We start from the raw sequence: 13,072 nt of genomic DNA on the forward strand, positions 1-13,072 counted from the left end.
GTTGTGATCATTCGTGACGGTCACGTAAATTCTGTTTTTGGCCTTTTCCGGCTTTTAAATTCCAGAAAAATATCTAACATGGAAAAACACTGTTCTTTGAAAGCAAGGGGGTGTTACACGACACTCGTTATTGCTTACAAGAAGTAGTTACCTATAACAAAGAAAGGAAAATATGGTCATATGTTGTGCACTGAATACAGGATTTAGTATATGGTGTTATTCGTCGTACAGAGGTTGTTAAGCTTTTGTGTTCAGTGAAACCAAATTTTCCGCTGCTGGGTGAGCACTTGAAATCAGCACTCCGCCCACGTCCCAGTTTTCCTTTGCTGTGTGCTATGTACGGACACTTACCCCTCCTCTGGCAGCCACAGAGCCGCTGCTTGACTCAACAGGCAGACGCTCAAACGAGTCGACTGACATTATGTACTGGAGGTTTGGTGATTTTTGCACTGATCATTTGGTATTCTTATCGGTCGATAATCATCCAGGACCCTTCTGGGACACCGAGTTGCGTTTTTGTTTTGAACAACTCGACAAAAATCCCACATAATGCTTTAAAACCGTCAGGTAGCTGGCTAAGGTTACACATTTGCAGAACTTTGCAGAGTTTTTTGTATGAAAGAAATTGTTTCGAGCGCCATTCTGTGCAGAAAAGCAAACTGTAACAGGTGGAGGTAGTGTTTTGACCAATCAGTTCTAGAGGCTCGAGCAGAGGGGTATAAATTTGAGGCGGTTTCCTTAGAAACGTCTGCCACTGGAGAGTTGAACGCAAGAGCCCGAGATATCTGACAAGGTAATGCTAGCCCGGTAATGCTTGATATATTACTCATTTTCCAAATATAAAGTTCTGTTGCGGGAGTTGGTGTATTCCTGCAGATACGCGAATCGTTTGTGAAAGCTAGCATAAGTTGGCAAGGAGCCCATAACGTTAATGAAAGCGCATCTTTACAGGTAGCTTAACCCTAGCGTTAGTGATGCTAGATTCCAGTATGGAGTGATTGACTAAAATACACATGGTAAGCTCCATTGACCTTATTTCGGTAGGTAAAACAGAATTGTGAAAATGTCGGAAGGGAGAGTAGTAGTTGCCGGTTAGCTAAGTTAGCAAGCAGGCTAAAGCGGCCGAAGTCAATAGCATTTTTCAGCATCTCATGTGTTCGCTAACTTAATGTGACCACTTAGTTTGCCATTGCGTAATTTACGTACGGGCAACTCCAGAAACCTTGGCTTAAGTCTGACAACGATAGCTTAATTGTTCTCCGATTTATCGTGTCAACATCTTCTCAGCTATGTGGAAGTGGGCTAAACGTAAAGTTGCTAAGCTAACCAGTGGGCGTGGTGGTTGCGGCTTCACGTGTTGGCCCAGGCACTGTCAACAGTGCAGCATGCAGCCGTGCTTTGTGTTCGCTATGACAGGCCCACGTAACATCTGAAACCTTATGAGAGAAGCCTTAAATTGGACATCGTATTAGCCTTTGGATAATTCAGCCGAATTAAATTCCTTCGTCTGCATCAGCGTTCCATAAAAGTCAAGATTAATGTAATATTTAGCTAAAGGTTTCACAAATTTACGTGATTTTCTTTCTTCAATTAAGAATTAAAATTCTGTTCGATACAACCGAAATGTTACACAATGCGTATATTTCCAGTAATAACTGCTACTGTGAGGATTCAATAGTTAATAGGAAGTTGGATACGTTTTTAAAGACAGCCTCATGTACTGTCTTCAGACTTGTCTCCATCCTAGTTTGAAATTCCAATGTCCTCTTGGCTTTGTGTTGACATACAAGGACAGATCTTGTCCACCGTTTGTGGTTTCAGTAACAGAGTTTAGTCATTTATGGTTTTGTTTTTCTAAATGGTCCACCAACAAAACGTTTTTGAGATGCAGTGGCTGAGAGCGTTCAGCGTACTGCCTTGATGAAACTTGCTGCAGATGTACATAACACAACCACATACATGAATCCCACTGCTAATACACACATACAACACATTACAGGAAAGTGCTGCAAATACAGAAGAATTTCCAGATGAAATTTATAAGAGCTACTTTGCCTATTAATTGGTATTTTACATTGATCTGCTAAAGGCTACCTCTTGACTACAACTGGTTGGTAGCAGCTGTCTCGATGTGTACTGATAATTCTGCTAGTTGATTCTTCGACTGTATAGGTGGAGGTGAACGCTGCTTATGTTTACACAGCTGCAGCTCTGCTACAAGTGATTATTTGCATTAACCATTTGCATTTTTAATTAACTTTTTTTATTATTTAGTCTGTTAGTCTTCACAATTGTTGGTATTCTGACAGATTGCCTGTCTGACCAATAGTGGGGTAACACAGACGTTTTGCCTACACAGTGATTCGGAATGCATAAAAGCAGAAAGTCTAAAGCAGTAAATGTGTGGCAGTTTTGATTGACAGTTTTAAACAAGTGATTTTTAGAATAGTTGAGTGTTTTTCTGACAGTTGGTTAACTTGCCAAATTGTTTCAGCTGTAGAATGTCCAAAAGGATTACTGTGCTTTTTCAGAATAATGCTTTCTGTGTGATATAATTGTGTACTTCAAATAGCATATGACCCCTAATCTTGTAAGTGAATGACAAACTTCACCATTGTGACTTAAGTCATTTAGTCACTGAAGTGGTCATATGCCACATGAAATTCACTTTGCACTTGCATACACTCAACTCAAGGACAAAAATATGATGCTCTGGATTTATTAATGTTTAACAGTATTGTCTTCGATTGTCATCTTTTTAAAAATAAAATGGAAATACGATACAGAACTTGCAATGTAAATTTATTTGGGGTTGGTTTCAAGTGGAAAATAATTGTATGTCAAGAGAACCTTTTAACATGCATGTTGAGAGGTTATTTTTTGAAGTGGCTAGAAAATCAATTCATACAGGTTTAGGTTTTGTTTTTGTTTTTTTGTTGATTTATAGTCCCATCCCCACCCCGCCCATGGCTATTTGTATCATTAAACTTGAATATGTAGTTGCTTTTTGAAAGGACTTACTAGAAACTTTCGCATTGTTGTTGAAACATTTAAACATCTAAAAAACATTTAGAACACATCTAGCCCCAGACGGTTGTTCCAAGTTGTTCCTTGGAGTATACATAAAACATCATTGAGAAAGTTAGAATGACCCCAGCTTATACAATAAGATAAAACCTTGACCTTAGCCAACTTGAACAATTTTTTTACCTAATTATATAAAACGGATATCTTTTATAGGACATATTGTTAGTTCATAAGACATAACACTTTGTTGCTGTTTTAGTACTTTTACCTTTTGAAATACTGAAAGCTTTTTGCATGAAATAGATCTATAATGGTCCTTAAATGCAGAAAAGAACAACTCCTGAGAGGTGCTGTAGGTGGCAGTATTACCCATGTTTAGCATTAAAGATGCCTCTCAAGCATCCACTGCACTCTAAAGAATATTGACATCCAGTTGTCTGGCATTTTAAATATACGATCACTGTCTGTTATTACACAGGGAGCAATAAAGTGTCCACAAACAAAACTAATAAAATAATGTCATCAGATTAAATTAATTAGAGAGGTGTTGATATTGCTTTTTTCTTGTTCCAAGTGGATTCAAACCATTCCATGGGCATTTTAGGCCAGTTGTTAAAGGACATTGTAACATACCATATAGCCACGTCCCAGCTGCAAGCTCCCTGATCAGCAATCAGATTGTGTTTTATTGAGAGATAGCTCTTAAAGTTGTACCTAATTTAAATCCTGAACTGCTAATTGATTTCAGTTTAACCTTTCTCAGACAGTAGATAACAGTGCATTTGTTAGGGACTGTTTTCCACTGCGGATTGATCCACATGTGATGCTACGCAGACGACACTTGTTGGTAGCATCAATTGCTGGTTTTGGTCTTCTCATGCAATTGGTTGGATGTGTCATCCCTAATATACATTTTTACTAAAGCACAGGAAACTACTCCTCACTCACTGTTTAGGAATACGTGTGATGAACAGGAAGTTGCAGCAAAGCATCCTCCAGACATTTTCCTCCCCCCATGGGCTCTGGACAACACAATGTCTGATGTGAAAGTCTGTCCCACTGTGAGTGGAAATCCTCCTCCACCAGAGGTCATAAATCCCAAAAAGCCTGGACGTGTAACCAATCAGCTACAGTATCTGGAGAAGGTCGTGATCAAAGCTTTATGGAGGCATCAGTTCTCATGGCCTTTTCGCCAGCCAGTTGATGCAGTGGCACTGCGTCTCCCAGTAAGTAATAAAATTGTAACTGTAGCATCACAGCCCTACTGTAAAATGTGTTGCTGAGATGCCACCGGCAGACTGTGTTGGTGAACAAGTTCAATCACTTTGATTTGGGAAGGTGTATTCATGCTAGTGTTCCTGTTTTCTTTCAGGATTATTATACAATTATTACAAATCCTATGGATCTGAGCACTATTAACAAGCGTCTTCAAAACAAATACTACTGGCAAGCATTTGAGTGTATACAAGACTTCAACACCATGTTCACCAACTGCTACATGTACAATCGGGTAGGTAGTTCACATTCACCCAATCAGCATTTTATTTAGGCTATTAACAGAGCAGGGGATTCTCTTTAAACATTTCAGCAACCCAAACTGGAGTTTCATTAGAGTACGTACTAGACTGAGTGTGTTTATTATAACATACTGTTGTTATCTTTCTACAGCCTGGAGATGATATTGTTTTTATGGCACAGACCCTGGAGAAGGTGTTTTTGCAGAAAGTGTCCCAAATGCCTAAGGAAGAGTGTGAAATTGCATCACTCACTGCAAAGGAAGCTGTGAAAGGGCGAAAGATGAATGCAGGTATCAACAATCTCTCTTATGTGAAGCATCTATGCGTATGTATTTTGGATGTATTCATGTCAGATTTTTAATCTTTAACATAAGCCTGGATTTTAACATTTATTTTATCAGATTGTTTCAGATGTGGTTTGACAGTTAAATGTACCTACAATGCCATGTCAGAACTTTGCAGTGACATCCTCTCCTCATTTTACAATAATATCTAATTATTGTGCATGTCTTCACTTAAAGCAATAAAGCAGAGACCCATGATGTCAGAAGTTGTTCTCCAGCAGACAGTGACTGTCATTCCAACCGATGTGCCTCAGTTCATCCCACCCATTCATCTGTCTGCACAAATTGATGCAACAGTAAGTATTTTATTAGGTTGTAAGCAATTTGCACATTATACGTACTGTCTTTAAGAGTGTGAAAGGAAAGGGATTTGTCTCACTAGACTGTGATCGGGTATCATGGAGGTTAAAACCTGGTTCTGATGTTTGACTTATTTTGGTAAAAAGAAAAGAAATCAAATCTAGTTGATTTAATTTGTTTTGACATTAATTACAATTAACCCATTTTAATGGTTGAAATAAATGTTGTTTTTTTATGTTTGAGTCAGATGCACAGTAGACAGTCTTTCTTTATTGCATGAAATGAGTGAAAGTGACAGTGTTTCGCAAATTTGAATCAATGTGGCCGAAAGCCACTAATATTAAATCACACTGTGGTTTCCAGAGCTTGAGTTCGAGCCTTGAACCACACCTTTCAGTTTCTTTTTCCCACTGTTCTGTCTCACTTTAGGTTGTGTTGTGATTAAGTGTTTATGTGCAACCTTTGTCTAAATATTCAGATTAAAAAAGGCTTTAAGAGGAAAGCAGACCCTGCACCGTCCACCACATCAGTGACGACCAACAGCGAGGTATCCGCTGCGGGGAACTGTTCAGCACCTTGTACATTATTCTCCAGAAGAGGCAGTGGAAGGCCCATCAGACCTCCTAAGAAAGATTTGCCTACCTTTGAGGGAAAGAAAGTCAGACTGTCTGAGCAGCTCAGGTACTGCAATGACATCCTGAAGGAAATGCTCTCGAAGAGACACTATGCGTATGCATGGCCCTTTTATGCCCCTGTTGATGCGGTTGCTTTGGGCTTGCATGACTACCATGACATCATCAAACAGCCTATGGACCTGAGCACCATCAGGGTAAGATGGTTATGAAGGTGATGCTAACGTTATTTCCAGTCATTTCAAATCAGTTTTCCTGACAAAGTTTGATTTTTTTTTCAGAATAAGATGGATGAACGAGAGTATGGAAATGCAAAGCAGTTTGCTGCTGATGTCCGACTGATGTTCTCCAATTGTTACAAATACAATCCACCTTCACATGAAGTGGTCTACATGGCAAGAAAACTGCAGGTATAGAATATGAACGACTTCATATTTTATCTTCATATATGAATTGCAGACACAATATTTGGAAGAATTTGAAACTTGAAACAAGCATGGGTTTTCAAGATAACAAAAACAGGACTCCCTCTCAAAAATGATAAATAATTTTTAATTTCACTAAATATTTTTCAAGAATCTTTAAAATCAGCAAGGGTAAAAACCTCACACAACATGTAAGAACATAACATTTTCTCAGATATGAGATAATAAGAGATTGTCACGAAACCGCTATCTTTGAGCTTGATGTTAACTGAAAACAAGACGTCTCACTCATATCGACAAGGGGCTTGAGTTATGTTCAAATTCTTGAACAAGGCCCGGAGTTTTACAGACAACATCTCTGTTCATTTCAAATTTGCAGAAATTTTGTAATTCTGTAGACACAGATTCTGCATGGCCCTGCTGAACACAAAGGGTTCCAACTAACAAGGGCTTTGTATAAGAAATAGTGGTTAAGTTGAAGCATTAGTGTCAGTATTTTGATTTGTTACTTTATTACTATGTTTGTATCAACAGGAAGTCTTTGAGGCCCGATATCTGAAGGTTCCCCAAGAGACAGAGGGATGTTCCACACCTCATCAGCGGGCTGACAAGGGAAAAGGAGACAGAGTTGGAAGTCTGTCGACCTCAGCAAGTTCTGAAAGCGAAAGCTCCACAGAGACGGAGAGTTCTTCGGAAGAGGTGGCCACACAGCTGGCCAATCTGAAAGAGCGGGTTGGTATATACATATGGTGGTAACTGTGTCAGTGTCTTTGGACAAGGTATTCATTTCAGTGCGTTTTTTCAGTGCATTTAATTGTCTCATTAATGGCTGGCTTCTCAGTTGAAAGCGGTCAGTGATCAGCTGAACAGACTTACGAAGGTGCCTCTCATAAAACCAAAGAAGAAAGACAAGCTGAAAAAGGAAAAAAGATCCAAAGAAAAGGACATTGCTGCACTAAAGCACAAATCCTTGAAATACAAAGCTATGGTAGAAAAAATGGCCACCAACAAGAGCTCCACTGTGTAAGTGAGCCCCTCTTGATCCTTTAATATGGTTTATATTTTATACTTACATATAATTTATTCCAAAACATGTGTCAAGGCTAACCTCATGTTTTTTGTATGTATGTATGTCTAGGCATGGTAACAAACACAATATTCAGTGTGCCTTACCTTTGAAATGTGAGGATGGGGCCCCGGTGTTTCCAGTGACTTACCAGGAGAAGAAGCAGTTGAAATTGGACATTGACAAGCTACCTGGTGACAAACTTGGCAAGTTGGTGAAAATCATTCATGCCAGGGAGGCCTGTCTGCGAGGTTCCTCTCTAGAGGAGATTGAGGTTGACTTTGAAATGCTCAAGCCTTCCACACTGCGAGCCCTACAGAGATTTGTTGCAACATGTCTGAAGAAATGCAACAAGAACAACAGTAGTAAGTGTGGCTCAGTCCTGCTTTGCTAAAGCTTTCCTCTGTCAGAAAATACAGCTTCTTCTTATTAGATTCATTCTGTAAAATTGCGTCCTTTCTGTAGCTTCTCTTTGCAATGTGAATGGAGTGTTCATATTTCTTCTGTCCAGCAGAAAAAAAGCGGATGCCCACAGGAGGAATTCAGACTGGGAAACTAAAAGATGCTGAGAAATCTGTGGTTGCCAGTAAAGAGCAGCACCTGATTAAGAAAAAAAAGTCAGTAGGTAAGAAATGAATTGGATGAAAAATGCAATCAAAAACACTTCCAATGAGTGTCAAAACTGCATCTTGCTTTTTTTTTTTTTGGTAACAGAAAAAGTCATGACGTCTCCCGACTTCAACTACCCTTCATGCGTCAGTGATAGCAGTAGCAGCAGCAGCTCATCATCCAGCTCTGACAGCAGCAGCACCACCATTAGTAGTCATTCTAGCACTTCTGATAGCACTGACTCTGAATCAGGTTAGCTCCTCTCTCCTTAGCACTCTGCCCTCACTTTCACCTAAGCCATGGGCACATTTCACCAGGGTGGCTTACTGCTATTTTTCAGTCCTGTTTATCTTGGTTGCACACAAAATATTAAATTGTGTTTTCATTTTTGCACGTTCATCAGGTGTTTGCTCTTTGTGTTTTTTCCACACACTTTGAATAGTCTGTCTGAGTTGCAGTCCGTCCCAGTTTTGTCTGAGACTCCTGTACTGTACTACTGTGGTGGGCAGTCATTTAGTCATTTTCTGAAAAGCAGTTTCACTGCCCTTTGTGGCTGAAAAGTTTGAGCACAGCATCACCTAAAGGTGGATGTGTGAGTGTGTGTTTGTGTGCTTTGCTGCCCCTGTAATGCAGCAGTCGTATTACAGTCTACTGACACATTATGGATGGCACTTCTATACTAAAGCAAAGTGACAAGTGAATCAAAACCAAGATTTTCAGCCACTATCAAAAAGGAAAGGTCCACATTCGTCAAGTCTAGTTTAAAAGAAAACTTACAAAGGTATATGTGAGTTCTGTTGTAAAATAGGAAAGATTCACGTTTGGTCTTTTGATTTGCATGACCATGTCCTCTGTAAACTCATTTTACTGTCGTGTGTGTTTTTTTTTCCTCCAACCACCCTTTGGAAGTAACTCCCAATCTTACAGTAGCATAAAGCAGGTAAAAAGGTGGAAAGAATTTCACTATGGTGCTGTGACCTGTTAACAAAATCCAGTATCCAGCTTATTAGTTTACATATTTTCCTTATGCAGTCACTGTTCTGCACATGGAAACTGTTATCCTGTTGCAGCACAGAGGACCAAATGTATTTCATTTATCCTTCTATTGTCCTTCTTAATGTGTCCACATAATTACAGAAAAGTCAGACTTTGGTCCAAGTGTGGGTGGCATTCGAGTAGAGGTATCCTGAAAATGAAATTATTAACAGATCAAGAGGTTCACAAAAAAAATCTTGAATGTCCCTAAACGACAATTTTAGAAATTGTTAGATTGGCATCTGTTGATGTTCTTTGGTGTTTTGGAAGCTGGTGTAACTAACATAACATCACATTTTATTTTTCCAAGATTTAATTGTCATCGTGCATTCATGTATCCATCTGCATTACTACAGAGAAACTGTGTGAAATGTTTTATTTTAACAGTTTTTGAGAGGGAAGAAGATCTGATCCTGCCTCTGCGGGATGTGAAATACTAATGTGCATGTCTTTCAGTGCCAAAATCAAAGAAGCAGAAAAGTAAAGACCCTGGCAAAAAGGTTAAGACAAAGGTGAAGTATTTTTTTTTTCTTAATGTAAAGAGGAGGTTCATGGTAAGAGCATTGTTGTTTACAGTGACAAATAAGGATGTAATTTCTTCCTAAGTCAAAGGTGACTCATGCTGCCTGTAGTAAGCAGATATCGGAGACTAAAGATTTGACAAAATCTTCGGTCAAGGATTGTCAGCCTCTTCTTGCTGTGCAGTCCTCAGTAGCAGAAACCAAAGCCCAGCCAACGCACAACAATGCAGACCAGACGTGTGACAATCTGACTTTATCACCTCCAGGTACTGCCTGCGACAGACAGAATTAACTTGTGTCAAAAAAAGTGCACATTGATTCAATTTACAAGCTCTTTCCGTTTATAAATGTGATTTTTCCTGAAGAAAATGGAAGTCGGTTAACCCTGGGCATGGAAAAACTGAATCAGCCTATGCTTTAACTGAAGGATTTCACTTGAGCATCAGTGTAGTCATCTGAGCTTGAGAACATTTAAATGGACATTCACGTGCATTTTATTAGCAGTCCCTTTTAGCAACCTCTGAGACTTGGTGCCAGATCAGTATCAATACTTCCCAAAAACCCTGTACTCACAGATCAGCAAGCCGGTGGCTCTGCATTATGAGTAGCACAGTAACATCAAATGAACCTTCCTTTATCACTGCCTGCTTATGTGGGGTGCTCACATGCTCAGTGTCCTTCAGTTGTCCATCCCCAATACTCCTTGTTTTATAGCTGACACTCATCTATAGCTGTGTAGCTCCTTGCTTCTCACGTAGCTGTAACATGTTGAAGATCATTGTATGTCATTTGCTGTTTGACAGATTTGTCTGCCCTTTTGTCCCCCATGGCATCTCCGGCAGTTTTGCTAGACTGGACTGCTGCCAGATTTGAGGTACTTCTGATGAAACCACAGCACTGTAATTTTTGCCTGACTTCTGACCTGTTGTATCATTTTACAGTGTGATTTAAACCATCGTGGTCGCTGTTGAATGCATGTCACATCATGCATACAATACATTAGGCCATGTTGCATCTACACAGGACTCTGAAGGCCACTTCAGAAATCTTCACATTGGGTGCAGCACAGTTACCTTAAGTAGAGGTCAGAGTGCAGAAACACTACACACAGTAAAATGGCGTGAATCAAAAGTGTTGCTCTTCATTTTACTGGTTTAACCATTTTCAAATGGAGTTGACTCATAATTCTAGAAAAATATTTCAGGTCTATTGCAATTGTAGAGAAAAACAGCATGGCCTATTGTAGCATTTCCCTATGCTGTACCATGTTATCCTCACAGTTTGATAATATATGATGATAATAACAGTTCACAATATTTTTGAAATGCTCTGACTGTGAAGATTTGAAATGTTAAAACTAAATGTCACCTTTCAGCAAGGCCCGGTGTTGTCCCCTTTGAGAGACAGCCCTCTGCAATCCAAAGAGGAGACAAGTAAGTCACTAGTGGACTCTTATCTTGACATCACCATTTTTTTAAAAAAAATGACTCCAGCAGAACACTTATCATTAAAGTCATTATGTCAGGTTTCAGATACCCTGAGACGTTTCCTGAAAGTCAGGTGACTAAAGTGCCTTACGCCAGCACAGAAAGTAAATCTGCTGAAGAGGAAAAATCCCAAAATCCCAAAAAGGTTGGCATCATTTAAATGAGCTGACAATTACTAAAAAGTGTTGAAAACTTGATTGAACTTGAATGATTCTAAAATTTGATTCTGCTGATCAGGGTGGGTTGCACCAACATATGTGACTTAACAAAATCTATGGAACTTCTAAAATCTGAACATTGAGAAAAAATTGTCTATTATTATTCATACTTTTTGGTAATATTTAATTTGCAAAGTTTTATTGTAGTGAATATGCAGTGTAATTCAAACTGCTGTCCCATTAAAAAATGATTTCAAATGGATTGCAGAATTAACATGGGAATTTTTCTTGTTTAGGACATTATTCTGAAAAATGCTGAGTCTTGGGCAAGACTGGCGAGGCAGTCGGTCACTCCAACTGCAATCAAGTCCTCAAAGGAAAGCTTCCAGCAGTTTCGTAAGGCTGCCATAGAAAAGGAAGAACGAGAAAAGGCACTGAAGAAGAAAGAGGTGGAAGGGACCAAGGAGAGGGAGGTTCCTGAAAAGAGCAGGTACTCTGCAAACACGCGCATTAGATTTGCTTCAAGTTCTGTGTGCTCTAGACTATGTTTAAATCATGCCAAGACTATATTGTTCAGCATAATTCATAATTCAAAGATATTCTCCTAGCTCACCAGGCCGATGTAAAGCAGACCCAGAAACCCCACAACCTGTTAAAGAGGATACTGATTCATCAGTGGCCACCTTAGATATTCCTAAAGATGCTGAGCAGCAGATTCCAGAGTCTCCCATAGAAACACAGCTTCTGACCACACAGTCCTCAGTGGACAGAGAAAGAGAGGCGGCACGCAAAAAGGAGCAAGAACGTCGCAGGCGAGAGGCCGTGAGTACCTTCATCTGTACCTTCATCTGTGGTGTTGGGAAGAATCTCAAGGAAATTCACTAGGCTGGGACTAGTCCGAGCCTAGTCCAGCGAGCATGAACTGATGAAGCCTCTTGGATGAGAGGTGAAACGTCTTCAAAGACAAATAACTAAGTCCAGTTGCATTCGATTGAATTTCCTTGAGATAACCATGACCTGTATGAATGAGAATATTCACAGGCTCGTTGGGAAGAATGCTTTTAACAGCTGTTCTGTGCTTTATTTTTCTCAGATGTCTGGTATTGACATGACTATGCAGCGAGACATCATGACTACATTTGAGCTTAACCTGGACTAAAAAGCAACTCGACAACATCGCCCCTCTGTGCTGGACCTCTGCATGTCGAGAATAATTCGAGCCGTTGGTTTTTTTTCTTGGGCATAAAAGACGACGTCAACCTTGTGTATGTTCTTCAGACTTATAAATAAATTGTTAATTGTGAAAAAAAACATAAATAAAATATTAATGGGTCTTGCCCTTAATTTGCATTTGAAATGGTTGGTATGCCCACGCTGATGCACTTCTTGAATTGGGTATGAGTGGGGTGAAGCACTTTGAAAACTCAAACCTGAATCCTTCTTGCATGTTTTTTTCCACATATGGATGAGAGTCCTGCAGCTGACAGTTGTGTGTGCAAAAACGAATTTATGCATCCTTACATAGTTAAAATGCCACCTTGTTGTCTTGTTTGCTGAAATGTGAAGTGTTTGTGTTCTTTTGTTAACATATCCCATCTGATAAAGCCTTACCACAATGCTACTGTTTATCTTCACTGAAGAAATCTGCTCAGTATAGACAAAACATTAGTTTAGATGTTACATGCACAAGTGAGCTTTTCTTCTGAAAACATTCTTGCACAGAAGTAAATTGAAAAAAGACTGGTAGGTCCTATAGCCAAACTTGCCAACATGGAATGGAACTGAATAATCTCTCTTCCTTATTTGTCAAATGGCATACATTGTGTTAAGTGTATACCCACTGCACTTTGTTGTTCATACACTTCTGGCTGTTCAAAAGTATGTTTTTGGACTTTATCCACATATTCCATATGTTACAGTTTCTATACGTTATTGTTCTTTTGTTTTTGTT

The 13,072-nt window shown here is 39.4% G+C and overlaps 1 protein-coding gene across 4 annotated transcripts; it reads left to right on the forward strand.

Moving 5' to 3' along the window:
- The first annotated feature begins 622 nt into the window (after positions 1-622).
- brdt (bromodomain, testis-specific) lies at positions 623-12,478 on the forward strand. 4 transcript variants are annotated; one of them, XM_046392369.1, is made up of 20 exons: positions 623-793; positions 3,983-4,253; positions 4,400-4,537; positions 4,696-4,834; positions 5,066-5,184; positions 5,667-6,017; positions 6,102-6,230; positions 6,780-6,977; positions 7,087-7,268; positions 7,384-7,676; positions 7,823-7,936; positions 8,023-8,172; positions 9,412-9,467; positions 9,562-9,742; positions 10,280-10,350; positions 10,852-10,909; positions 11,002-11,108; positions 11,418-11,611; positions 11,718-11,943; positions 12,215-12,478. In XM_046392369.1, the coding sequence occupies exons 2-20, from the start codon at positions 4,062-4,064 to the stop codon at positions 12,278-12,280; spliced, it is 2,964 nt and encodes a 987-aa protein (XP_046248325.1). In that variant the 5' UTR covers positions 623-793; positions 3,983-4,061; the 3' UTR covers positions 12,281-12,478. The 4 variants fall into 4 exon arrangements, with proteins under 4 accessions (XP_046248325.1, XP_046248326.1, XP_046248327.1 ...); XM_046392370.1 differs by having other exon boundaries at positions 625-793; positions 8,026-8,172; XM_046392371.1 differs by having other exon boundaries at positions 626-793; positions 11,730-11,943.
- Positions 12,479-13,072: the final 594 nt, after the last annotated feature.

This window comes from Scatophagus argus, chromosome 6, assembly GCF_020382885.2.
Source record: "Scatophagus argus isolate fScaArg1 chromosome 6, fScaArg1.pri, whole genome shotgun sequence".
In the NCBI taxonomy this organism is placed as follows: Eukaryota; Metazoa; Chordata; class Actinopteri; family Scatophagidae; genus Scatophagus; species Scatophagus argus.

Coding starts and splice junctions, on each gene's coding strand:
- brdt (XM_046392369.1), top strand. CDS start 4,062: ATGTCTGATGTGAAAGTCTGTCCCACTGTGAGTGGAAATCCTCCTCCA. Junction 9,743..10,279: donor TCTGACTTTATCACCTCCAG/GTACTGCCTGCG, acceptor GCTGTTTGACAG/ATTTGTCTGCCCTTTTGTCC. Junction 10,351..10,851: donor GGACTGCTGCCAGATTTGAG/GTACTTCTGATG, acceptor GTCACCTTTCAG/CAAGGCCCGGTGTTGTCCCC.